This window comes from Equus quagga, chromosome 1, assembly GCF_021613505.1.
Source record: "Equus quagga isolate Etosha38 chromosome 1, UCLA_HA_Equagga_1.0, whole genome shotgun sequence".
NCBI classification, from domain to species: Eukaryota; Metazoa; Chordata; class Mammalia; order Perissodactyla; family Equidae; genus Equus; species Equus quagga.
Genome location: NC_060267.1, coordinates 159,870,732 through 159,898,710, shown reverse-complemented (window position 1 = coordinate 159,898,710; position 27,979 = coordinate 159,870,732). Strand labels below are relative to the sequence as shown.

General features: G+C 37.2%; 1 protein-coding gene across 3 annotated transcripts in view; it reads right to left on the bottom strand.

Annotated features, from left to right (window-relative positions):
- The window catches only part of ZNF385D (zinc finger protein 385D), a 277,992-nt gene that overhangs the window by 8,977 nt on the left and 241,036 nt on the right, over nucleotides 1–27,979 (bottom strand). For all 3 annotated transcript variants that reach the window (XM_046682724.1, XM_046682734.1, XM_046682743.1), the window contains one exon: nucleotides 7,462–7,695. In XM_046682724.1, the coding sequence (XP_046538680.1) occupies nucleotides 7,462–7,695 (234 nt within the window). The remainder of the gene's footprint in view (nucleotides 1–7,461; nucleotides 7,696–27,979) is intronic.

Here is a 27,979-nt window from a genome sequence, read left to right as displayed (position 1 = left end):
ATCCGTAATAACTGACTCCAGGGAATGCTGAGGCTTTCCTGTGCTGCTTCACACATGCTTTTAACAATCTTTATGTGCACCCATCTCATCTCCTTAAAAACAAGGCCCTTAAGATCATGGGAAAATGCCACATTGCTTTTACATCCATTACCTAAGATAGCCAGCAAAAACATCTTCACATGATAAACACTAAACCATCAATAATGGACGAATTAGATACACTTTCATGGCAGAACAGATATGACGTTGTCTTAGCTATTTATAAAAGCAGTGTTTTTGTTTACTTTTTGTGTAACTAGTTTTATTTAAAGATTTTTTTTTCTACACCCTTGGTAGAAAATTCAAAGAGCACAGAAGGGTAAAGTGAAAAGCAACAGCCTGCCCGCCCCTCACCTTCAAGCTGCACGTCCTCAGTAGTGACACAGTTTCATGAGGAGACTTCCTGTAATGTTCTAAATATTCACGACTTTATATTAGGCACGAGTAAGAAAAATAATGTAGGTTGAACATTCCCCTTGATTTGCACACAAAACCACTTTTAACAAGGACAGCATATAAAAAGTACACAGTAAGAACGTGCATCTTGACACGAATCTGAAGTCACTCATTTTGGTTGTTAATCAGTGAGATGTCACTAAATGTGAAATAGCTAAATCCTGAATGATCACAGATATGTAAAAATTCTTATTAGCTAATATATCCTGAAAAACCTATATTGTAATCCCTAAACATATTTTTTATGAATTATAGCTCTAGTGCACTGTCTGATAGAAACTTCCACGCCAATGGAGATGTTCTATATCTGTACAGTCCAATACGGTGGCCAGTAGTCATATGTGGTTCTCGAGCACTTGACGTGAGTCTAACTGCAGCTAAGAAACTAAATTTACAGAATGAAAGTAGACTATCATCTTACACTGTGCACAAAAATCAACTCAAAAGGGATTATAGACTTGAATGTAAGACCTGAAACCATGAAACTTCCAGAAGAAAACATAGGCAGTACGCTCTTTGACATCGGTCTTAGCAGTATATTTTCAAGTACCATGTCTGATCAGGCAAGGGAAACAAAGAAAAAATAAACAAATGGGACTGTATCAAACTAAAAAGCTTCTGCACAGCAAAGGAAACCATCAACAAAAGGAAAAGACACCCTAACAATTGGGAGATGACACTTGCAAACCATGTATCGGATAAGGGGTTAATATCCAAAATATACAAAGACCTCATCTGTCTCAATAACAAAAAAACCAACAACCCAATTAAAAATGGGCAAAAGATCTGAACAGAGATTTCTCCAAAGAAGATAAACAGATGGCCAACAGGCACATGAAAACATGTTCAACATTGTTAACTATCAGGGAAACGCAAATCGAAACTACAATGAGATATCACCTCATTCCAGTCAGAATGGCTAAAATTAACAAGACGCTAAACAACAAGTGTTGGAGAGGATGTAGAGAGAAGGGAATTCTCATACACTGCTGGTGGGAGTGCAAACCGGTGCAGCCACTAAGGAAAACAGTACGGAGTTTCCTCAGAATGTTAAGAATAGATCCACCATATGATCCAGCTATTCCACTGCTGGGTATTTATCCAAAGAACATGAAACACGAATGCATAAAGATACATGCACCCCTATGTTCAGTGCAGCATTGTTCACAATAGTCAAGACTTGGAAGCAACATAGGTGCCCATCAAGGGACGAATGGATAAAGAAGATGTGGTGTATATACACGATGGACTACTACTCAGCCATAAGAAATGATGAAATCTGGCCACTTGTGACAACATGGATGGACCTTGAGGGAATTATGCTGAGTGAAATAAGTCAGAGGGAGAAGGTCAGATACCATATGATCTCGCTCATAAGTAGAAGGTAAAAACAACTACAAACACACAGCAATAGAGATTGCATTGATGGTTACTAGAGGGGCAGGGGGCAGAGAAGAGGGTGAAAGAGGTGATGAGGCACATGTGTGGTGATGGATTATAACTAGACTTTGGGTGGTGAACATGATGTAATCTACACAGAATTCGAAATATATTATGATGTACTTCTGAAAGTTCCGTAATGCTATAATCCAATGTTACTGCTATAAAAACAAAAATTAAAAAAAGAACATAAATAAACTCATTGAAACAACAACAAAAAAGAAACTAAATTTGCAATTAATTTAAATTTAAATAGCCAGCTGAGGCCAATGGTTACCATATTAGGCAATACAGCTCTAATACTCAAGTACGCCCTGCATGAGCATGTGGAACAAACAGCAGGTATGAGACAGAAGTGGTTATTTTAATCATTTGTAGAAACCTTCAAGAAGGCACAACAGCAGAATTGTGATAGGAGAGTCTCTATCTTTATTTTAAATCAAATTGAAGTTTTACCATTACCCTAGAAGATGCTGAGAAGGAGTGGCAGAAACTCTTTGGGCCTTAATAATAAGGCCAGGAACACTGACCACAGCTGACTGGCTTGAGATTTTCACTTGAAACATGAAATGGCAGATCTCTTGATAAAACAAGGCTTTGCATATTTTCTTTCTGAACACGAGGGAGAAAGTAGACACAGGCTTCTTGATGGCAACTCCTGAGTTTTGCTCATTTTTGTATTCTTAGTGCCTAACACACAGTAGATGATCAGTGAAGATTAGCTGAAGTATTAGATATTGATAAAGATCAACAAACAAATATTAGTAAAGAGAGTTGTGGGCTCAGGCTCTGGAACGGTGTCAGTCAGAATTTGCCTCCCTTAGCTGTATAGTTTAGATTTCTTTGTGCCTCCATGTCCTCAGCTGTGAAAAAGGAAATTATCTGTTCTATTGAGGTGTTGTATTAAATACATTTATTGTTTTAAGGATTATTTTCGGCACTTCCCATGTGATCAATAAATTTTAGTCAGTCTTCTCATTCTCCTCAACATTGTTGTTTTTGTTTAGTTAAAAATTTAGAAATCTCCAAGCATTTTAAAATTTAGTAAAGTCCATCCTTTGATAACTGTCTTTTTGGTATATTAAAACTTACTGAGTGCTAAAAGAAGTTCTGTCTAGGGATAGAAAAGCTGGAATGAACTTAGTGAAAATTATCAAATGTTATCACCTCAAGTCATTATCAGAAAAATCTGCCCAAATTAGTAATGAGTGTTAACTGTAAAACATTTCAAAGTTCTTTTTTAATTATATAGAGAAAACCATCAAAATTAGCTAAGCAAAGCGTTACACCTAGGAGAATGTTTTGAGAGAATTTCTTTAAAGGAAAAGACAAAATACATCTTTTGCAATATCTGTGTCCATAACATATAGTAAAAGGGGACTTCCAGATCTCTTGGAAACAGTATGTCCTCTGAAGGTATTTTAAGCATTCTTAGACTGTTTTGTGAATCATGCAAATAAGCTCAGGAGAGCTATTTCTCTTCCCAAATTCTAAGAAAAGAGAAGCAGGAACGCCCCTATTCAAATCCTGTATTCCAAAGTTATGGAATATAAATCAATTAACTGCAACTTGGAGTGGTTATACATTAGTGAAAAATAAAAAGAGAAAGCAAATGAAAAAACACAATTGATTGCTGAACAATGCTAGCAGCAGCTGTGGTCATACTAATAATCATGCCACAATATTTCATCTTACAAGGTGAGAGAGAGAGAAGGAGTAAGAGAGAGAGAGAGGGAGAGAGAGAAGCCCAAAGAGGACAACTGACTTGTTCTGGTTCACATAGAAAAGTCATCTGCAGATCTGAGGTAAAAATGAAGTCTGATAACTTCTAATTCTAGGCCATTCCATTATACCATACTAGAGGCAGTGTTTAAAGAAAGTCATAGTCCCAAAATTTGTTTATGATTAAGAATGCATTTTCTAAGATTAGAAGAAAACCATGTTTTGAAATGTTCCTGGCTTCCCACGAGCGGACCGTAAATGCTTAACCCTTCCCTCAGTGCTTCAGGCCTTATTTTCTGTATATAATGTGTTTCCAAAGGGAAAAAAGAAAAACACTTTGAATTAAATTCAGACTCAAAGAACACATCTCCTCACCCTACAGCCTGGTTCCTTCTGATCAAAATTGTTGTTGAAACCTGGTTCCCTGAAAAACACAGCCCAATCTTAAGAAAGGTTTTCGAATATGTGGCTCTAGAAGAAAGCAGAGAAGCCTTTAAAGTTCTATGCGATGGTTTGCGATGAATGTAGGGGGCAGTGGAGCACTAAGTGTGGGGTAGTGATTGTGGTCTGCTCTGGGTGCAGGTAATGAGGGGGTACATCCAAGAGAATCAGAAAACAATAATTTAAGGGACTAAAAAAAGGCAGTCTGCTTTCCACAAGCACCACAAACTGGCAACTCTAAATAATGTCAGTGACAAAGGACTACTCTCAAAAATATTTTGTTGGTCTATCTTCTAAACAATTGTTGTAGTTACTGTTGAGATTCAGTATATATTAAATTAGCACATTTTATTACTTATCCTATAATAAACATCGTGGGCTATATGGAAATTAATTTGTGGAACTCTCCATTATACAGCCAGCCCCAAACACACAAATTCAGCTACAAGCTTTTGTTTCATTAGTAAGTTCACAACAGTTTGAAATCCTCTGAGCCCATGAAGGCAGCAGGGCATGCATCCAGCCCGTGGGGCTATATATTTTTTAATGTAAACAATAGATTATAAATATACGATGATAGCACAGAGATCATAAAGATGAAGAAACAGAATTTGAGTTAATTCAATTCTGTCATTCTACGTGACCACTGAAGTTTTTATGCTAAAACAATGAAACAGAGCATGAGCCGTGTAGTGTAAGTTGTGCCTGGTGAGCTCCTGTTGCCCATGTTGGCAACTGGCTAAATGACGCACTCTATGCTGGCTGCCTTCCCTTCCCTGTTTCCTTTTCCCACTCCACTGACCTGTTTCCTTCACCTCTCCTAAAACCTATCTGCCCTTGAATCCTTGCTGAGAGTCTGCTTCTGATAGAAGCCAAACCAGAGCACACCACAGTAAGCCTATGATGCCTCCTATAACTACTCCTCCTGTTCCTGAAAGAGAGAGAGCTTACATGGAGCCTCTCTCCTGTACACTCACCCCAGGGGTTTCCCCATCTCAGGCCCTAAGGGAAAGATACAGGAGGCCAGCGTACAAGGGGCAGTGCCTGGAAACAGGAAGGACAGCATTCACCTTCGCCTACATATAGAGGAAGTCCCAAACACAACCAGCCTCCTAACGCTGTTCCAGCTGCAAATAACAGAGCTGAATCTGGAGATCAAAAATCGTGCGCAAAAGGCATCGAAGAGCATCGAGTTATGTATCTTGTCTTCTTCCTTTTCCACCTCCAGTCCTGGCACAGCTGGCTAGTGCAAGCCTACAGTGAGTCTCAAAATGAGCATTAGGATCGGACTCTGGAAAAAGATTTCTGATGTAGGAAGGGAAATACAGGGATCAGAAAATGCAAGCAGCAGCTTGGAGGGAAGGGGTGTGGCTGCAGCCCTCAGACTAGGCTGAGGTTTGGAGGGGACCCGCCAATAAAGGGATTCAAAAGGGATTCAAGTAAGGGAGACAACTACATTCACTGCCTTAACCTCTCACTCGAGATGGTTATAGCAGTTCTCAGCTCTGCCTGAACAACACTTGTGAGACTTTGTGTTATTTTCTTTTCCCAAACACTATAGCTTCTTATTATATTATAATCATAGTCGCTGGATATAGGAAATATATTTTTATATACACAAATATATATTTATATTTAAAATATATTTAGAGAAATATAAATATATTTACAATTTTATATTCATAAAACATATGAATATATATATTTAAAGCATCATGGGTTAATATATTTTTAGAGATCCATGGGTAATTCTGACACACAAAGCAGAGATGAGGACCATAGAATTGGAATATGAAAAATGTTGACCTGTTTTGACATAATCAAATAAGTAATTTCTCTTTGCTTCTTAATCAGACGTTTCTGGTAAGAATTCAAGAAGGACATCCAAATCCTTGATAAATTAACTCCAGCCTCTAAGAGTATGGTTTATCTGTCAAAATTGATCCCCCTTCAAAATAAATGTGTTTCTCTGTTATTATGTGGAATGATCAAGAATTCTTGAGAAATAAATGGACTTCCAATGATGTTTGTGCTCTCACAATTATATTGTATCCATGAATAATGTATTTGCGTGAGTAAACACGAGGCAAATCTGTGTGGTATAGATTCTGATTTGGGGCCAGACGCTTCTCTGTGTTTCTCAGCCTCTGAACTCATGAACTCTTCCTGACTACAGTTCATGTTGTATGCAGGAGGAAGATATGTGCTGAAGAAATTCTTCTCCATCTGCAATTACTTCCTTAGAGCCTTGAAGTCAATACTTAAATATGACTAGGGCAGCACAATGATTGGTCAATAACTCAGTCAACATACACCTGCGATATTAACTCAGGGTATGATTCACGAATGATTCTTTTCCTATTGTAATTGCTGACAGAGTCCTGGCAATGAACCCAGTCTTTCAGAGAAAAGCTGATCTTAGGCCAAAGTGATGGATAAAATCTCAAGCAGGACATAAATATATATATATATATGTATATATATATGTACATTTATTATCTATATAAAAATCTAGATAGAGATATACATAGTATGTGCTCTATATTTATCTAGATAGATAGGTATAGACATGAATATATAATCTCTCTCTTTCTATAGATACAGACATAGAACAGGTGTATGGAATTCAAATATATTGGGAAAGTATTTCTTCCTGACTTAGCAGTATTTTCTGCTATGATATATTAAAGTTTAGTGTTTAAGTTAGAGAGACATCAGTTTGAATCATGGTTCAGTCACTTAATTGGTTATGTGCCTTCTCTGAGCATCAATCAAATAAGAATAGTACCTTTCGGTTGTCAGAAAGAGTAGATAAAATATTACTGCAGAGATTATACCTCGATGGTTGTCTATAATAAGCTTTTTCTTAAGTTTAATTGTCTAGGTCATATAGATCTAACCAAAACAACATTATTTGCCTTAAAAACTATAATAGGAAGGTTTTAGCCAAAAGTACATGGAGTGCAACCAAATTTTGCAACTATATTATTGGTACAACTTTAGAAAACTTTGTTTACGAGGAAATGCATGGAAATACATAGCAATCTAGAAATCAAATAAACGTAAGGCCTATACTTCAGAATTATATTTTACTTTATCTCCTAATGTTTCCTAAGATACACACATACATATCCATACATGCGAACACATATACAACATGGCACTGGAGCCCTGGAAAGCCTCCTTTGCCCCTATGTAAATGACACTTTGCATGTCACTTTTATTTTTTAATGGTTAATGAGTTCCACGTAATAATTGCCAGTTTTATGCCACCCCTATGTCCCCTGCTGCAAAAGATCTAATCTATTCGGAGGAAGATAATTGCAGAGCTGTTGAGACAGAAAAGAAATTGCTGCATCTCACCACTGTTGTGCGCCTCCAGCTGCGAGGCGGAGTTGACAGCAACCTTGCATAGCGAACAGTAAAGAAGTCGTTTTGCCTTTTCTTCCTCAGTCTCCGTGGAAGGACATGAGCTATTGCCAGTGGCTGTCGTGGGGCTTTTTTCCACTTTAGAGGTGATCTCAGTTGTCATAACACTGTTTTTGCGAATTTCCACAGTTGTCGTTGTTGATATTGCTGGTGTCCCTGCGGTACTGTCTGCATTCAAAATAGCATAGAAAAAAAGAGGAAAAGACAGTGGCATTATCTTTCCATTTTTGGAAATGTATCACTAATATTATATTCTGCTAATAACGATACTGCTTGTCAACTATGACTCAATCATTTCATGAGGAAATTCACATAGATGACCACATGTAGTTTCATAGACTGATACAAAATATTCAGACAATCTGTGAAAATATGCACAAATGCACTTTAAATGTTTTCTATGGGGCAAATAAACATACCTATAAATTTTTCTTGTTAACACATATCTTTAGTAAAATAATGTTTACAATGTATTGTACTTTGTGTATACATATTTCTACACAGATGGCTTTTTTAAAAATAAAATAGATGATAAATGTTTTTCAGGTATTTTTAATTTTCTTTACTACTTGTCTTTTTATTTTCCTTCTATATTTTTTCTTTAATTAAAAAAAAGCAAGTATGATCCTTTTGTATACGTTTTTGAAAAACAAAAAAGAAAAAAATTGAACTTTGATGACATATTGCTTTGTCCAGATTGACAGTTTAGAAGCCCTATTTACAAAGAGATTCAAATTCAACACCAGGTACAACAATCATTAATATACAAATAAGAGGAACTCTAGTCTGGCATATTTATTAAATGCATGCTCTGTACCAGACTGTGTTCTGAGAGTCTGTGACAGTATTCAAACATCAATGGCCACTCTTTACAAGGAATTCACAGACCAGTCACACCATGTTAATGTCGTATCATTTCAAGTGTTTGATGACCACGAAAGTGTTGATGTGCTGTAACCTTACAACGCTTCTGGCTCCGAAGTCTGATTCTAAATCTGGAGAGGTCAACCTCTAAAGTCAAACTATCTCATCCTAACTCACTTGGGTGTACACAGCTCTCATTCCAAATATGCCAATTACCATGATGTTAGCCATATTTGCCATATCCAATAGCAAATTGCAAATGAGCCCTATGCTCATGTCCTTTCTACTCTTATGCTATTTTTTCTGCCTCTCAGCTGGCTGGTTCTTAACCTCTTATTCAAAATATTCTCAGGCTGTCTCTCCAGCTACAGCTGCTCTTGGAACTGTTTCTCATTCCATATGCTGCTGTGGTCACTATCTAACGCCACACTGAAAAGTCCGTGATAAATGCATTGGGCAGTAGCTATAAAGGACAGTGGTCTGTCTGCAATGAAGGGTTGTCCTCATAAATGTCTACTTCTTGTTAGCTCATGCTATCAAGAGTTGACCACAGTTACAGGATGGCTTTTAACTTGTATATGGCCTTTGATCCAGACATAGAGGTGTGAATATGTGAGATTGGTTATGGCTTCTTTCCCAAACACGGCATCAGAAACACTAGTCAATAAGAAGAGAAATGGGCTCTTGTTGAGAGGGCTGTTATATAAAACAACTCATCTGGATCTTATTTCCTTTACCTGACACTTCACACACTTTTAATCACTTATTTAACTGCAAAGATCATCGAGTAAGCCTCCTTCAGCGTCATGGAGAATTTCCACCAACACGTAAAAGAAAAAATCACACTGCTGATTAGTCTCTCATGGCTGGAGAAAAATAAATAAAATTACTCTAACATCAAGTTTTGCCACCAGAATACATTTAATCCCTTGAACACTGAATGGCCCATTTCCTGATTAGTTTTTACTTGCCTACTAAGATACGAGTATTAAAATATCAGCTAATAGCCATAAAATATTTCTGAGTACCTAGATATGCCATGAAGCACAATGACTGCTCTAAGACAGTCTGGTAGCTGTTCACTGCTCCCAATAAACCACAAATGATTGTTTGAAGGCAAGTGCATGTGTGTCTGTGAATAAATAACAAATGCTCAGTTAATTTGCTGTTTTATATGCATAATTTTATTTAACCTTCACACAAACTTGTGCAATAACGAAACATTGGAGGTTAAGGAAATTTCCCAAGGTCACACGAGGAATTTATGGTAAGTCAGGACAAAGTATTTCATGGAACAAAGAAATCAGGGATTTTGGAAAAAAAATTTTTTTGAACAATACTCTTGGCCATGATTGTGATTCTCCATAGTAAGGTCACAAACGGCAGTGGGCTAAAATCATTAAATTATCTTATGATCAGCTCTATGGGGTGTGATGACCATAAACGCAGATATGTCTAAACTTAGTGTGGCCACATACCGGAGCCAGAGTGTGATACTGCGGGCATGTATTTCATTTAAATCTAAGTAAGGATATCTCTAGAAATACTGTACTTCTAACAACTTTTCCTCCGGATTGACAATGTTTATTTTATGCTTTAAAAATCTGAAAATTGTTCATAGTATAGATCATAGTAATCCTAAACTAACTTTCCTATTTACAGTGACATTCAGAGCAAAAGTATACAATAAACAAAACATGATCTTCTACCCCCTGTGACAGCTACATTAGTGTCATTCCCAACCCCAGAGGATAAAGCACATTTATACCAAAGACGCTGCAAGATTAGAGATGCCGGATTCTCTATGCCTATGGCTTAGTGAAGTATTAACATTTCTTAAGGCAAGTCCCTTGCATGAGACAGGCTTAGGGGAATTAGTATCAAAACGCTTAACTTCCCGGAGCTTCTACTTTGTTGTATCCTTCAGACCACATAGCTGAGCACAGATCTGTTATTTTGTCAAGTTTGCAGTCAATTTGAAAGAAATACAAACAGTTCTATTTTCCATTTTAAATTTAATGTATAGATCTTGAGTCCATAAAGGTAGGATTACTATTCATTTATAACAAGACATGGATTTTTCACTTACTATTCATTTATCAGTCGTGAAGGGGAAAGAAGTAAGGTAAATATATTTTAAGATTATGTGGTATTCAAAGAGAATCAACTATTTTATACATTACATAGAAAATTACACATAGCAAAGAGATTTTCCTTAATATGGTACAGTAAATTACCAATTATACATAATTCTTATCCACTTGTTAAAATAGAATCTTAAGTTGGTGACACGTTAATAGTGTACCCTTGATAACGATGTGGTAGGAATTACTTCTGTGATCTTCCTCCTCAAAACTCATAAGCCCTGTCTAACCAAGAGAAAAGCATAAAACAAACTTAAATTTCAGGACATTCTACAAAATTCCTGACCACTGGTTCCTAAAACTGTCAAGGTCATCAAAACAAGGAAAGTCTGGAAAACTGTAACATCCAGAAGATTCTAAACATAATGTGGTACTCTAGTTGGAACCCTGGGGCCAAAAAAAAAAAAGGACATTAGGTAAAAACTTGGAATATCTGAATGACGTATGGACCTTAGTTGACAATAATCTATCAATATTGGTTCATTAGTTGTGACAAATGCACCATAGCAATGTGAGATGTTACCAACAAGGGAAACTGGGTGCAGGGTATACGGGAACCCTCTGTAATACACTTGCACCTTTACTGCAAATCTAAAACTATTCTAAAACTAAAAGTTTATTAAATTTAAGAAAAATAGAATTATAAGCAGTTAACAAATAGTGCATCATTTCAGTTACTTTGTAGAATCATAGTCAGAAGGGATCTTACTGATTTCATAGTATAGCTTTCTTGGTTTTTAGCTTAAGAAATTTCAGTAAATGTTTTCAAGGTCACATAGAACTCGAGGGTAGAAACTTGGACTTGACATTGTGTCTCCCAATTCCAAATCCAGTATTTGTTACCTTACTTCGCAATGACTCATGTATTCAAATTTGTTCCATCAACATTTGTTAAGCAGTTATTTTGTGCTAGGTTCTATAGTAAGCCATTGAGGATGAAAAGGTGAATAAACATCCATCATGTACTAAGCGGTTTATGAGACATCCCATTATGACTTGAAATAATAATAATAGACTTAACAATCCTTAGTCAGTTTTGCTCATTGCTATATCCTTGCACTTGTACTTGGCACGACAAAGGCATTCAATATTTATTGAAAGAAAACCATGAATGAATGGACAGCAATTATAGCTGATGATTGTAGAAACACTTTTAAAGCATTTACAGGTATTAATTCAATCCTCATAAAAACCTAAGAGGGGCATTCCATTTTTATCCCCATCTTAGAGAAGAAATTGAGATAGGAAGACATTTGGGGACCTTCCCAATGCCGGAGCTGCCAGCGGTAGTGCAATGATTTGAACTCAGACAGTCTGGCTCAGGAGCTCATGCTCTTCATTTATTTATTTTACTGATAAAATTTTGATTTTTTCATAAAAATAATTGACTATGTCTCTTTCAATTAATTCAAGTTGATCATGATTTATTACACGTTTGATGATAACATCTTAAAAATGTGACTTTAAAAGAAACTAACCATGATCGGAGCTAGAGTCAATCATGTGTCTCGTCACCCATTTATGCTAAAGTAGTGAGTTCCTGGAATCCATTTAGGAAGACGGGAGAAAAAAAATCCTACAGCTCTCAAAAAACCTCTTGTGCAAAATCATAAGACTAACGCACAGGCCTTCCTTAATGCACCTTTTTCTTCTGTTTTTTCCCAAAAGATGAGAAACTAGAATAATGATTCACTTTTCTTAATGTTTCTCAAAGGTGGATTCAGATTTCTCTGCACTATTCAGTCAATGACTCCGTAAGAACAACATATGTGACAGGGAGTCAAAATACTGGGTGCAGTTCAGCGGGAAGAGAAAGCCCTAAGATGGTTTGGGTTTGTATTTGTGCACTGTTTTCCTACTAGCACCTGTAGCAAATATTCACTATTGCAACTGTCACTATTTGGCTTTGGCATCAAAAATATTGCTAATACTTTGTGGGACTTTCATTGAGAACGAGAGGGAACTTGTCAGTATTGAGAGTGGCCCATTTGTGGCCCTCATCCTTATAAAAAAGCACTGTAAATACTTTTAAAAAAGTTCATAAAGCAAAAGAAAGGATTGCAAAAAATAACAACTTGAATTCCAGATAATAAAATGGAGCAGCCAAGTTACATGGTCTGGGTAAGAAATTTATTCTCCTCGTTACAGATCTCATAAGCCAAGTGGCAGAACCAGAGGTGAGTTCTTTAAGTTTCTTTCCAGGTAACAGAAATTAATATTAAGCCCCAAAGATGCTCATCGTGTTTTCCTGTAGATCGAAGACTTAGAATTATATACAATTTATTTCCTTCTTCCCTGCATGAATTTAAGTCTCACCCAGGCTTGCTAGAAGTGAGCTGAACAGCTGCTTCCTCTTAAATATGCTGACATTCTGAAGTATAAAAAGGTGCTTCGTGACCAAAAAAATCACAAGTTTATAGAAGTTATTACTGGTGGTTTCTTTCCTCTGGATTTTATTTAATTTAACCAACCTTCATTGAGCACAGTAGCATACTCTCAGACACCGGCAGGAATGGCTACAGCATGGGGCTCGGTACTTTTGAGGGCTCTGCATACCATGAGCCGATGAAACAAAAGTCTATTTTTGTATTTTTTGATCTTGTGAAAAAGTTTTTGGAGAGTTCGATAGCCAACTGAGCAAATGGAAATTACAGGAAAGGGAGATGAGAGCTGAACTGGGTGCCCCAAAGGCCAGAGTATAGAGTTTGACTGTTCACAAGTTTGTATGTGAAATGTTTACAATTGTGTGTGTCCCTATGTGTGTCTCTGTGGATTGTGTATATGTCTACGTGTGTGCATGTGTGGCTATGTGTGTTGAGAGGTGGGAGGAGAGCACAGCCTCTATCTGGAAACCAAGTTTGTTTGTTCAAACTTGGCTGCCTCAAATCGCCAAAATGTATGTCTAAGCAGGCAAAGTCCCCCAAAACATTCCCTCCTTCCCCTCTGCTGAGGTGCCATAGGAAGTGCTTCGAACTGCCTGGAAATCCTGAATCCACAAAAGGAGGTTGCGGAGAAAGGACACCTCCCCCAGCAGGCCACCTGATTTGAGTGGGCCCAGTCACCACCCAACAGGCCTGGCTTTGGGAACAGCTTCTGCCCTGTCCCTGCGGATCTGCAGGGCTTGCGGGGACTTGGCAGGGCTGACTCAGGTGAGTCGATTCCTCATCCTCCAGGCCACAAGGCAATCCCTGGGGTATAGACTACGGGGCTGCTAGGTGAAGCCTGAGGTCCAACGTGTAAATATTTAGCTGGATGGCATATGGTCTCCGTTTGTACTTCTGTCTTGGCCCTGGAACATTTGCGGTGGGCCTGATTGAACCCTCATGTGTGAGACTCTGTGCTAATCAGTGGATGTGAAGATAGAAACACGCTATAGTTTGTATACTAAAGAGTGATGGGCTCTAATACAATGAGAGTGGAGGAAAAATGGATTCATTCTCCTTGAGGAAGATGAACAGGAGGAGGTATCATGAGAAAATGTTAGAAAAATAAGCCGTACTTCAAACTCTGATTTTATCACACCTCCAATGGCCTGTGACTTGGAAGTGTCATGTAAAAAGTGACCCACTGCACTGTTTTTGATCAAGTGGCACATTTTGTCCTAAAATGATCTGAATGAAACTTGTAGTGTCTTAAGGGATCAGGTGAGTAATTCTTTCTACCTTTACAACATTTAAGCTAGATTTCCCATGTCTTGAACATATTAGAAATTATAGAAAGGCAAGAGATTTCAAAAACTTATAAAACAAAAATATTGAACTGCAACTTTTGTTTTTTTAATTTTCTTTGAAAAGATTGGCACCTGAGCTAACAACTGTTGCCCATCTTTTTCTTTAATTGCTCTTTCTCCCCAAATCTCCCCAGCACATAGTGGTACATTTTAGTTGTGGGTCTTTCTAGTTGTGGCATGTGGGACACTGCCTCAACGTGGCCTGATGAGCGGTGCCATATCTGTGCCCAGGATCTGAACCGGCGAAACCCTGGGCCGCCGAAGCCAAGCGCACAAACTTAACCACTTGGCCATGGGGCCGGCCCATGAAGTGCAACTTTTGACATGCTTCCCCAAACTGCCCAATCTATGGTCTGTTTGAGGCAATTACATCAGGAGTAGATTCATACACAGTGATAATGGTTCTCTGTTGAACTCACTTTGTGCCATGCATACCACATGTACAGATTACAACATAAATTATTTTGATGAAAAGTATTTGAGACAGTGCCTACTTAAAAAAAACCCATAATTCAACTTTGGGATTTCCCTCTTAAAGCCAGGACCAATTAGTTTCACTGGGATTGGCCATTTTTTAGGAAGATCATGTGATTTGAGAGGGTAGTGTCAGATTACCTTTCATTTCATAGGATAACTTATCAGAAATTTAGGTTATACCTATCACTGACTAAAATTTGGGGGCATGAAGGCTAGAGAATTAAGTTTGCCAGGTTAGCATATGGTTGCAGAAGGTTGCAGGTTGAAGGAGGTGGTGATCAGGACCAGACCAAAGAAGGCTGCACTTGGGTCAGGCAACTGAGCGCGGAGCTAATGAGAAGGACAAGGGGCAGGAGGATCAGACCAAGCAGGAGGGAGATCAGAGGTTCCTGAAGCACAAAGGGCTTAGCCGGAATTGTCTGGTCTCCTGGGGACTTAGGCAGGATCCAACAGTTGGCCAACCAAAGCTGAGATCTACTTTACATCTTTAAACCTTACATCCCTGAAATGTCCCTCAAAATGGACCTCTGGTTTGAACCAAGTAAAAGCAGGCATAAAACTAGGCAAGAGTCACACATACATACACACACACACACACACACACACACACAAGCCAAAAAGAAAAGGCAGAAAGATGTACATGAGCGAAGCAGGGCAATTGACAATGCTAGCCTTAGGAGCTGCGGTAAACTGGAGAGCACATGGTTCCATGACAAAGGCGTAACTCATTATACCACTCTACTCAGTTCCTGTCATTTTAGAATACACATCCAGTTCTACCAGTTGCTTTGATTGCTATTGTGAGAAAAGCCAAAAAGTTTATGTAAAATTTCTTAATTTTAAATGTTAGCAACCATGTGTGCATGTGTATGTGTGCGCGTGTGTGTGTAAAATCCTGTGTGAGCCAAAATCTTCTCTGTGTTCTGTACAAGCTGTGGGCTGCCAGTTTTGAAAGACACCCTAGGGACAGTATGCCTGTGCTCGCAAACACTGCTCATTTCCACAATAGTTCAGAGACTCTGGTCATCTGCCTTGACTTACACTCTCCCTCAGAAGGCAAAGTGTCTATTTTAAGGAGGGATACGATGATTGGAGGTAGACTTATTTTTTTTCTGTACCAGATAATCTGCCCTCATTTCTTTCTTTCGAGTCCACAAGAAGGGACTCACTGTAGGGCAGAAGCCTTGGCATTTCTCAATAGCCACGTGTAAGGGTTCATAACTTACTCTCCCAGTGATGTTTGTGGTTGATAATAGTCACCTCAGCCATCTCTTTCAATGTCTTGTCATGTTGGAACCTTAGTTTCTGAAAGTCAATGAGGATTATATTCCCTACTCCTATAGGATATATATACACTTGATCTTAGCCAAAGGGCCAAGAAATGATTCCTATAGTAGATATATAAACTCCATGACACGACTACAACAGAGCTTGCTACATATTTGATAATTGATAAATATAGAGGCTGCTGTCAACAAATTTGTTCTGTTAGGCATTTGCTTTTCTTTCAAAAGCTGAAGTCATATTCCCATAAGGCACGAGACTGAAAATTGGCTTAGTAATATAAATAGTACATCTCTGACCTGACAACCTAAGTTTTCATTCTTAATCATTTTCATCTTAGAATTTTAAAAACACTGCTCCTTTCACTCTATTTTCTCTATGCTCTTTTGGCTCTCACATCCAACAATGATGGGGTCAAGATGTTGCAAACTTTTGTGAATCAAAAATAATCCTGTTACTGTAAACTAGTGATTCCAAAATTTCAGTATACATCAGAATCACCTGGAGGGTTTGATAAAATACACATTGCTGATTCCTACCTCCAGAGTTTATGATTCACAGGTCTGGGTTGGGGTCTGAATATTTGCATTTCTAACAGGTACCCAGGTAGGGCTGCTGCTGCTGCTTCTCTGAGGGCAACATGTCAAGAACCACCACTGAGAGGTCTGTCAATTAGTGTCTGGTCTAGCTTAATGGGTCTCAACTGAGAGCTATGATGTCTCTTAAATAGAAAGTCATGAACGTAAAAGAGGGAGATGAGGGATCGGTGACCACTGTCCTGTTTTGCCTGTGACTAAGGGAGTTCCTGAGACATGAGATGTTCAGTACTAAAACAGGAAAAATCCCTGGCAAGAAAGCACAAGTTGATCACCCAACGAAGGAATTCGGAATAAATTAAAAACAATTCTTTAAAAAATATTTTAGATACTACCTAAGCAAGCAACGAACATTTCTCTTGAAAGATGTATTTTTTGAGATATCTATGATAATAAATGAGAGAGGATGCGGACAGACACATTCAGATCCTTGAAGCGGAGAAAAAGAACTATAGGGCTTAATTCACCTTCCATCTGGCAGCTGAACCAGGAATTCTTTGTAAGCACATAGTCTTCTCTCCCTAATTTAGAGTCTGTATGTTTCCAAGGGAATTTGTTTCCTATATCTTTCACAGAATGTATGCTTCATCCCTTCCAAATGTAAATAAATCCAAAGTAAATTAATTCAAAACTAAGCCAATCAGAAGGCAGGCCTGCTAGGCCTTGGTGGAGTTGAGTGAGTCTGGCCACTGTACACACAATTGATGAGCCACCAAGAAGAAGGGGTGAGTTTTGTCAGAATTTGTGAACTTTCTGATAAATATTACAAAAGAGAAAGGAAGAGGAAGACAAAAAAGAAAATCAATTTATTTCAAAGCTATTTTAAGTGACTTGAATGCCGCTAGATTAGGAAGCTGCCTTTTCAGGTTTCAAGTAGAGGTTTTTTTTTTTCCTCAGTAAGGCAGAAGAAAAAAATCTTTCCAAAACTATGAATGGTAGTTCCTCTGTTCCAAGAGCTTTGAGAGAGAAAAAAGTGCTCTATGCCCCAGGAACGGCTCCCATTTCATTAATGAGAAGGCCTGTGTATTGAAAAACTGTATTCGAAATCTGGCAAAAAGTCAAGGTGTGGCTTTTTAGCAACTTCTTTTGGTGTTTCATCTGTTTAATATATATAGCAGTAATCTTCCTTCTGGCCACGTGCTTAGGCTAAAAGTAAGGGTTTGCCTTGCATCCTTATGTTCTGTAATATCTAACTATCAAGAATTATGACAAGATAAGTCATGAACCTTGAAAGCTTTTACTAATTAAAATTGAACACAAAGTGAGGGAGAGCATGCCTTCTGACTAGTGAATCTAGAATGTGTAGAGAATTGAGAACGTGGGGATAGTCACGCCAAGCCATTTAGGATACAAATCCTTGTTGTAGAATCCCATTAGGAAGCCCATATAATAAAAAGGAAGTAATAATTGTCAGCTCTTCAATTTTTTTGTACCATGGAGCTGTCTTGAAGAAACAAGCTCTCATAATGGATGGCACAATGATAAAATATTTAGTGTGGATATAACTTAGAACCTTATCCTATCTGGTCTCAGGCATTTTATTGTATGTGTCAGAGTTACTTAGCAGTTTCATCACAATGTTAGTGTTTCATATATTAACTATTCAGAAAACATTTTAATCACCAGGTAGATACCATGATGTAACTGATCATGCACCTTGCCACAATCCATTTCTCCCACATCTAAATTAAAGGAGTTTTTATCAAATTTCAGGGGGCCAGAAAAAGAATTTTCAGGAAATAAGTTCCACTGGACGAATTATGGGAAATGGTTGGCAAAGATGAGAGAAATACAGAAAGAGAGCAGATCTTGAACGAAATTGAGAAAACATGCTATATATATCTTAATGACAACTTTTCAACAACTACTAAGCATTCTATTTAAACTGTAAACTGTGTTGGCTCAGGACCCTGGACAATTTCTCTCCTCAAAGTAGTTGTTTTCATTTAATGTTAATAAATTTCAGCCAAGAAAAATTTTAATAGTTGGAGTACACATAAAAATTAGGGGAAAACGTGCACATCAAAACAGAACAGGTAAAATCAGAATTCTACTCATTATTTATGGAAAGGTTGGCTGCTTAAAAATTAATAGAATTGACTGGAAAACAATAAAATTCTACAGCAAAAGCCTCTTTTCCCCAGCAAAGCCAACAGACTATATCCAAGATGGTAAGAGTCCCTTTTTATCTACAGAAATCACATAAACCAGATTTTCATGAAATCCCAAATATAAAATTATCTCTTCTACTATTTCAGTAAACTATCACACTGTTCCAGAAGTTCTAAGCTACAGCAGACTGCCTCTTGCACAATAATTCACCACACCACATATTCCTCTTTTTGTTTTTAAGAATACATTCATTGTAATTGTATCATCATTTCATCAAAACACTAATTGAAACACTGAAAAATACATCAATCTCTCTTTTGTCTAATTGATGCAGAATAACCATTTTGATTTTCCCTAGGCCTCATTTAAGAGACTAGTTATTTGGCATTATTTAAACAGCTTCAAATCTAATTGTTTATTTTAAGTATAAAGTTAGGGGGAAAAAGGGCTTCTTCTTGGTTAGTTCTATCAACAAACATAATATAATACTTTAAGACAAATATTTTTTAAGGTAGAGCTGTGTTAATAAAGGATATACTGTCTGAGAATTAATATCAAAATAAATGTGGGTTATCTCTGAAGGTTAGCACTGGCCAATCTGATCCTGTAGAATGCTAAATATTTTTATAGCTACAAAAGCATAGAAATCTAGTCCCACGCCACCCAACCTCCCAAATGATGATGGTATTTCTATTCCATTTCACCCTTTGGAATCTCATTTCATTTCATGAGTCAAATAAGAACACCATATTAGAGACCATATGATATGACTAGTGGTTCTGAAATCTCATCATTAATTTAGATAAAATAATTTTAAAATGTCATTCTTCTTTTTTTAAAGGTATGCTATTTTTGGTGAGGAAGATTGGCCCTGAACTAACATCTGTTGCCAATCTTCCTCTTTTTTCTTTTCTCCTCAAAGCCCCAGTACCCCAGTACCTAGTTGTAGGTCCTTCTAGTTCTTTTATGTGGAGTACCACCTCAGCATGGCTTGCCGAGTGGTGCTGGGTCCACGTCCAAGATCAGAACCAGCGAACTCTGGAGCGCCGAAACAGAGAGTGCGAACTTAACCACTACGCACCACGGGGCTGGCCCCTAAAATGTAATTCTTCATCAAGCCTTAGAAAAAAGTCATTATTTTATTTTGGATGCACATTTGTATAGCTGTTTTTAATTATCACTATTTCTATCACTTTTAACCAAAACCCAACCATGAAAATTAAAATTAAAAGCCAGGACTTTCCACTTTGCTTTATAGATCAATTTTTAAAAATTAATTTTCTTAGGATAGAAGATTTTCTTCTTATGTATCCTGTTTTCCATTTTAAATCAACATTAGGTTCTTTTGAAGACGTCTCCCTAGAAATGGGAAAGCCTTGCCATGATGTGTGACTTGTTTTTGTTCACATTCTTACTGGCAGGCGCCTCTTGCTCAGGGAGGAAGCCAGGCAAGAATGCTAGCGGTCCAGGGCTGGATGTGTGGAGTCAAAAGTCTGAGTAGACACGGAGTATGCAAGGCAGAGACCACATCCGAGCCTGGCACTTGAAAGCCTGTTGCCAAGCAGTCAAGATGACAGCCAGGTCACGACAGCCAATTCACAGGGCTGCAGAGAGAAGTCAGAGCCAGAAGGCCAGCTGGGTGAGAAGAAACAGCCCTGGGGTATTTGAGGACATGGCTTAAGATCACAGCAGGCAGACAAGGTGGTGACCTTGTCAGTTTATTTTTAGCATGAAGGCCTTACCTTTTGGACAGCCCTGTTGTGGTTTTACTGAGGAAAGTGTACTCATGGCCACTACCTGCGCCTCCCAGAGAAGGACAGAAGCAGCAAAAGAGGGGATGGTAGCTGTGTGTCCACAGACTTTGGGCTTTATGCCCCTGGATCACACTAGAGGAAACTGGAATGAGCCGGGAGGCAAGCACAGGGCTGGTGCTCAAGCTCCTTTCTTTTCTCCTCTTTTGCTCAACTCCCCTACTGCCTACCTCATCAAAAATAAAATAACAGTATAAATAAATAACTAAACACATGTATGTATGTATTTCTCCCTGTGAAAGTTCAATTTGCTCCTTTAAGGCACCTCTCATCAAGGACATTTCTAGAGAAAGCAAATTAAAAACTTTCCAGATTGGCTGGGGGGTAAAAAAAGAAAAGTGACCAAGGATCAGGCAGGTTGGCTAATAGAGCTGAGTGGTATGATCTGGTTCAGTCAAATCATGTGTTCTCAGGAGCTCATCCAAAGAACATCATTGCTTAGGCCTAGCTTTGCAAAAATACAATGTTTTTTTTTTACCAAAATTGAAGCCCAAAATAAATTTACCTAGATAATTGAAATGTACAGATAATTCTAAGTGTTGTGGGAATTCTTGGGAAATGCTTAGACGTTGAAAAAAAAATGTATTTTATTTTCATACAAATTTATTTTCACTTGACACCTGAAATATGCATTTTTGGCACTGCAATGCTATAATTTCAGTAGCCATTTGCTTTTACTTTAACACTTCAGAGAAATTCCACTGTGACCTAACCTTCAAAATACAATTCCAAAGCCAGTAAATGTCTCTTCTCTGCTGACTTGTCTCTCTGGGTTAATACACATTTCTCAGACTGGAAGATGAATTAACTTAAGTTAAATAGATCTGAACGAGGTAGAAATTATTTGTATTTGCTTATTAACTCTGCTTTTTGCAAGACAAGATAAAACCAGAAAGAAAAGAAGCAAGAGAGGCATGTGTCTTATTTGCCCTTCTAAATTACAGATTTTATAGGGAAAGAACTTTTGTGAGCTTCTCTTCTTAAAGGATATTTTTATCAGTCAGTCCAGATGGATCAATATGATGAACCAATCCATAGGATTTGGATGAAATTCTTCTCTTTCGATCTCTGAAGATCTCATCTTCGCAGATGCTCCATTTCTCTTGAAGGATATAGCCTGTTAAGATTTCTGAGATGCTAATGGAAAAGGTGCCATCCAATATGATGATTTATGAATTCTGATGTGAATATTACCGAAACATGCATATGAATGGTAAATGCCAGAAAAGTCTATGGCTGATTTTCAAGATATATGTTACACAGTATACTCAAAATGACAGATAATGAACACATCACTCAAAATGAGATAAAGAGTGCTTCTTCAACTACTTTTATGTCTCATTATTTTTTGCTATTTTAAATTATGCATGATATACAGTGGCTGTCTCTAGTTAGTCCAACAACCTAGCTGTCTAGTTTTATAAATCCTTATTCTAAATGTCATTACTCTTACATGAATCAGCTATAGGTATAACAATGCATTATCTCAAAGGAAAACTCAAATAATGACAAAATTAAATAAATGTATGATAAAGAAGATGTAAAAGATGCAAGATAATGGTAATGCCCTATATACTTTTTAGTTCTTTTTGGTTTTAAATAAATGTTGTAGACACTCCTCTCTTTTTATCCTCAACACTATGAGATAGACATACTGAGATATACTGTGAGATAGACATGAGTGTTCTTGTTTTATAAAAGAGAAAACTGGCTTATTGATATAAAGTCAATTGCTAGAACCATGTAGCTATTGTCAGTACCAAGAGTTTTAGGATTTGTTGTTGCCACCTGGTAGAAAATATTATCTTTGATCATTAAGAGTTAAGTGTAAAAATATTACCTAATATCAATAGAACTTTGCAGAATCATATGGTAATAATTTCTTATTTCTACAAAAATATTATTGCTGAGACAATATGTATGAGTAGAACACATTATATATTTAATTTTGAACTAATTTTACAGTACTTGGAATAGAGACATATGTATTAAACATTTTCGTCTAGTAATATTACTATATTATTTAAATTTAATGAACCATGTCAGATTTTCAATACCTACTCATCATATTTACTAAAGTTTCTAGCCTAGTTCTAGAAATTGTAATCATTTAAAACATAAACAGACTAATACATCCTTTTAAAATTGGGGTCAGATCATATCACTTTTCTCAAACTACCACAATGGCTCCCTATTTCACCTCAAGTAAAAGCTAATGTCCAACTGAAAGCTTTCCCCCTTAGATCAGGAACAAGGCAAGGATGCCCCTCTCACCACTGCTGTTCAACATGGAAGGTCTAGCCAGGACTATTAAGCAAGAAAAAGAAATAAAAGGTATCCAGATTGGAAAGAAAGAATTAGAACTCTCTCTCTTCAGAGATGACATGATCTTTTATATAGAAAACGCTAAAGAATCTACTAAAAAAGAAATTAGAACGAATAAACAAGTTCAGCAAAGTTGCAGAATACAAGATCAATGTATAAACATCAGCTGTATTTCTATACACTAGCAATGAAAAATCTGAAAATAAAATTAAGAAAATAATTTGATTTACCATAGCATGAAAAAGAATAAAATACTTAGAAATAAATGTAACCAATGAAGTGCAAGACTAGTACACCAAAAACTACAAAACGTTGCTTAAGGAAGTTTTAAAACATCTAAATAAATGCAAAGACATTTATTTAATCTCAAAACTTATTAAAAAGCTACAGTAACCAAAATAGTGTGGCATAAGGATAGGCAGACATAAAGATCAATGGAATACAAAGGATAGTCTAGAAATAAATCCATACATCTATAGCCAATTGATTGACAAGGGTGACAGACCATTCAATGGGGAGAGAATAGTCTCTTCAACAAATGGTCCTGGGACAAATGGATAACCACATGCAAAAGAATGAAGCTGGACCCCTGCCTCACACCATATATCACTCAAAATGGATCAACAATCTAAAGGTAAAAGCTAAAATTATAAAACTCTTATAAGAAAACAGTTGTAAATATTTGTGATCTTGGATTAGGCAATGGTTTCTTAAAAATGATATTAAAAGCACAAGGCCTAAAAGAAAAAATAGATAAGTTGGACTTCATCAAAATTAAAAACTTTTGCATGTCAAAGACACTATCATAAAAAGAGATAAAAACAACCTACAGAATGGGAGAAAACATTTGCAAATCCTATATCTGATAAGGCTCTAGTGTCCAGAATATATAAAGAACTCCTACAACTCAACAATAAAAAGACAAACAGCACAATTAAAAAGTGGAAAAAATATCTAAATAGACATTTCTCCAAATAGGATATACAAATGGCCAGTAAACACATGGAAAGATGTTCAACATCATTAATCATTAGAGAAACGCAGATCACAATCACAATGAGATATCTTTTCACACCCACTAGAATGGCTATAATAGTGATGAAAAATTAGATTACACAAAAAAAAGAAAATGCAAGTGTTAGCAAGGATGTGGAGAAATTGGAATCCTCATACATTGCTGGTAGGAATATAAAATGGTGCAGTGTCTGTGGAAAAGTTTGGTAGTTTCTCAAAAAGTTAAATATAAAATTAACATATGACTCAGTAATTCCACTTCTAAGAATATACTCAAGAAAAATGAAAGAATATTTTCACACACAAACTTGTAAATTAATGCTCATAGAAGCACTTCCATAACTGCCAACAACCAAGGTGTCCATCAATTAATGAAGGGTCACACAAATGTATGTCCATACAATGGAATATTATTCAACAGTATAAAGAAATGAAGTGCTGATACTTGTTACAACATGGATGAATCTTGAAAGTATTATGCCAAGTGAAAGAAGTCAGTCACAAAAGACCACGTATTGGATGATTCCCCTCATAGAACAGCCAAATCCACAGAGACAGAAAGTAGATTAGTGGTTGCTAGGGAATGGGGGGAAAGAGGAATTAGGAGGCACGTGGTTTCTTTTGGTGGCGATGCAAATGTTCTGAAATGAGATAGTTGTAATGGTTGTGCAACACTGTGAATATACTGAAAACCTCTAGATTGTACACTTTGAAAGGGTTAAAACAGTGAATTATGTTACGTGAATTTTATCTCTATAAAACAATTATTTTGGAAGCTGATGTCCTGGCGATGGCCAGAAGGCCCTATGCGTTCTCATCCTCCATTGCCTATCTGACTTTGTCTTTTTCTATCTTCTCTTTTGTTGCCTCTGGAACAATCACGGTGCACTGGCCTCTTGCTCCTCTTCAAGCTCTCCAAGCATGCTCCCGCCTCAGAAACTTTGGGTTCGCTGTTCCATCTATTTAGAATACTTTTCCCCAGATAGTCCCATTACTCATCCCCTGTCCATATTTAAGTCTGTATCCCTTCTCAAGGAGACCTAACCCTACCTCCCTGAATCAGTCTGTATCCCTCCACCCATGCCTCTAACTCCTCTTGCTCCTCCTCGCTTTCTTCTTCTCCATAGAATATTCCACATTCAAATACACTACAAAAGAAAATAACCTGAGTTGTTTATTGTCAGTCTCCCTTCAGTGGGATGTAAACTCTACAAGGTCAGGGGTGTTTAGTGGTTTTGTTCTCTGCTGATCCTTAGCATTTAGAATTGTATCCGAAATATAATAGATTCCCAATGAATATTTCTAGAAAGAACAAACAAAACAGCCCAGGAAATAAAATGATGCTTGGAAAACGCAGAATGAACAGTAGGAGGAGGCAGAGAAAGACCCAACATCAGTGTGTGACTGCATTTGTGAGGACATCATTTTGTAATCACTTTAAAATTTCTTCTTTCTTTGGTTCGAGTGTGATTTAATTAGGTGAATTAAGAAAAGTGGTTACGATTTTTTAAAATGAAGAATATTGTTACATGATTTCTGAGGTCCCTTCCAGCTCTAAAATATGATGCTCTGAAAAACAGGATGTTTATAAAAACTCAGCTGTAAGATCCACAGAATTTCTAAAGAAGTGATTAGTACGTTAATTTGATAATTACAAACAAGTAACTCTTCACTAGCCCTGCTGTTACAAAAGGCCAATAGCTAAATTAGATAGGGTACACGCGGAAAATTTTTTTCTGCATTTGGAAGTTATGCCAGGAATCAGATCAAGGCATTATTGCTACACCTTCTTTAACTTTTTCCTTTTCCATTCTGCTAGGTCAGGAAGAAAGAGATGACATAGTCCAGAAAAGAAAGTTTCTGAGACTCTTGGGGGAAAAAAATCCAAACAACTAAACTTCAAGCAGCTAAAAAAGAGATTAAGATAAAAGCTAATAATGCAAAAACAAAAAAGATCATAGGAAAATTTGAACTCTCAAGCATCAAGTTGCTTTGTATAACCTAGGAAATGTGACCCAATGTTAAGAAACATATTGAGGTTCTCTCTTTAAAACCATAGGTAAAAACATTTTTAAAAAGTTTACTTTTACTAAATATTATGGCTCTTTAAATTTATTCTAAACCTAAATGAATTTTACACATATTAGTAAGACTAGTTAATAGTTATAATTTATCTTTATCCATCGCATGTGTTTTGGTTTTTTGTTTACAGAAACACCATCATTGAGTAAAAACACACACTAATACTTTTTTCCAGTTAGTTAATTCTATGAGGAGTCTACCTGCTAAGAGTATCAACCTAGGGAAACCTTACAAGCAACTTTTGACCTGGTAGCTGAGAACAAATAGTCTCAAACCTAATAGTCAATAAGGTGGTGCAGCCACTTGGTAAAACATTTTGACACAGTTTCTCAAAAGGTTAAGCACAGAGTTACCATATGACCCAGCAATTCCCATCCTACCCAAGTCCACACATACTTAAGAGAAAGAAAAACATATGTCCACACAGAAACTTGCACACAAATGTTCATAGCAGCATTATTCATAATACCCAAAAAGTGGAAAAATCCTAACGTCCATCAACTGATGAAAGGAAAAGTAAAATGTGGTATACCCATATATTGGATAATTATTCTGCCCTAAAAAGGAATGAAGTCATGATACATGCCACATCATGAGTAAACCTTGAAAACATTATGTTATAGAAAAGAAATCAGTCACAAAATACCAGGTATTATGTGATTCTATTCATATGAAATATCCAGCACAGGCAAGTCTACAAAGGCAGAATTAGTGCTCGCCAGGGGAGAGCGGATTCGGGGGGTAATGGAGAGTGACTGCTAATGGGTTTGGGCTTTCTTTTGAGAGTTTTAAAATTGATTGTGGTGATGAGCGCACAACTCTGTGCATATGCTAAAAACCATGGAATTGTACACTCAAAGTGAGCAAATTCTATGGTATATGAATTATACCACAAGAAAGCAGTTACTAAACAACAGTAATAAGGTGTGAAAATTCCTCTTAAATTCTAGCTCCTTCATTTCTGGTTTACCATGAGGAAGCACGACCAAAAGCTGACTCCTGTCACCTGGGAGGATAAGATGGGAGCAAAGATTATATCAAATCGTATATTGGTGCAGTGCTGGCCTCCAGGAGAATCAAGAGCGGGCAGGGACCCTGTGCTACTTATGCCTTCAGGTTGCTCTCTTGGGAGGTTGAGCCACATAAACCAATACACGCAAATGGAGTGGTAGTCTTCATGTATCTCAAGCCAAAAAGATGCTCCTAAAAGACAACTATCATCAATCCTCTGCTAAAAATCTTGTAGAACAAAATCTAAACTACTCTGTGTAATATACCAGTCTGGCCCTTGAAAGTTCTCTAGACTCAATTCCAGCTCCTCACCCACACCCTACATGTTAATGCCATCAAACCATCCTCCAAATGCTATGTTCTTTCCCAGCTTCGTGTGCACTCTTTGGCCAAGGCCCAGCACAAATGTCATTGTGGAAGTTCGGTGATTCCTTCTCCATATGCTTATAACATCTTGTCTATATTCCTATTTGGGTCCTAATCATGTTACCGTAATTATTGTTTAAATTAATGATCTTTTCCCCAGACTTTGAGTCTCACAAGGGCAATATCTGGTACATGGTAAGTGCTTCAATAAAGTACTTATTATTTGGCTGGACGGATGAACAATTGAATCCACTGTTGCATTTAACTATCTCTGCTTGAAATCTCTGCTTGACATCTCTGCTCTACAGGAAAGCAGGGGGAGGGTGGAATGAAACAAGACTTTATAAATGAAATGTAAGTTTAAAGTGATTTAAATGGTGCGGGCAATCACAAATTAAATGCGGGGACAATGGTGTGGAATAAGGACAAGATTAACAGTTAGGGCATGTTTTACTCTCAATGAGTTCTCAATCCCCATAAGAGAGCATTCCATCACGCTGAGTATATTTTATTTTTAAACAACACGGCCCATAAACACAAGTCAACTACCTCATCTAGTGCTCACTCAATGTACCATAATCTATTGTACTGCTTCAGGAAAAATGGAATAGGCTGGGCATTCAAGAGAGATGGAAT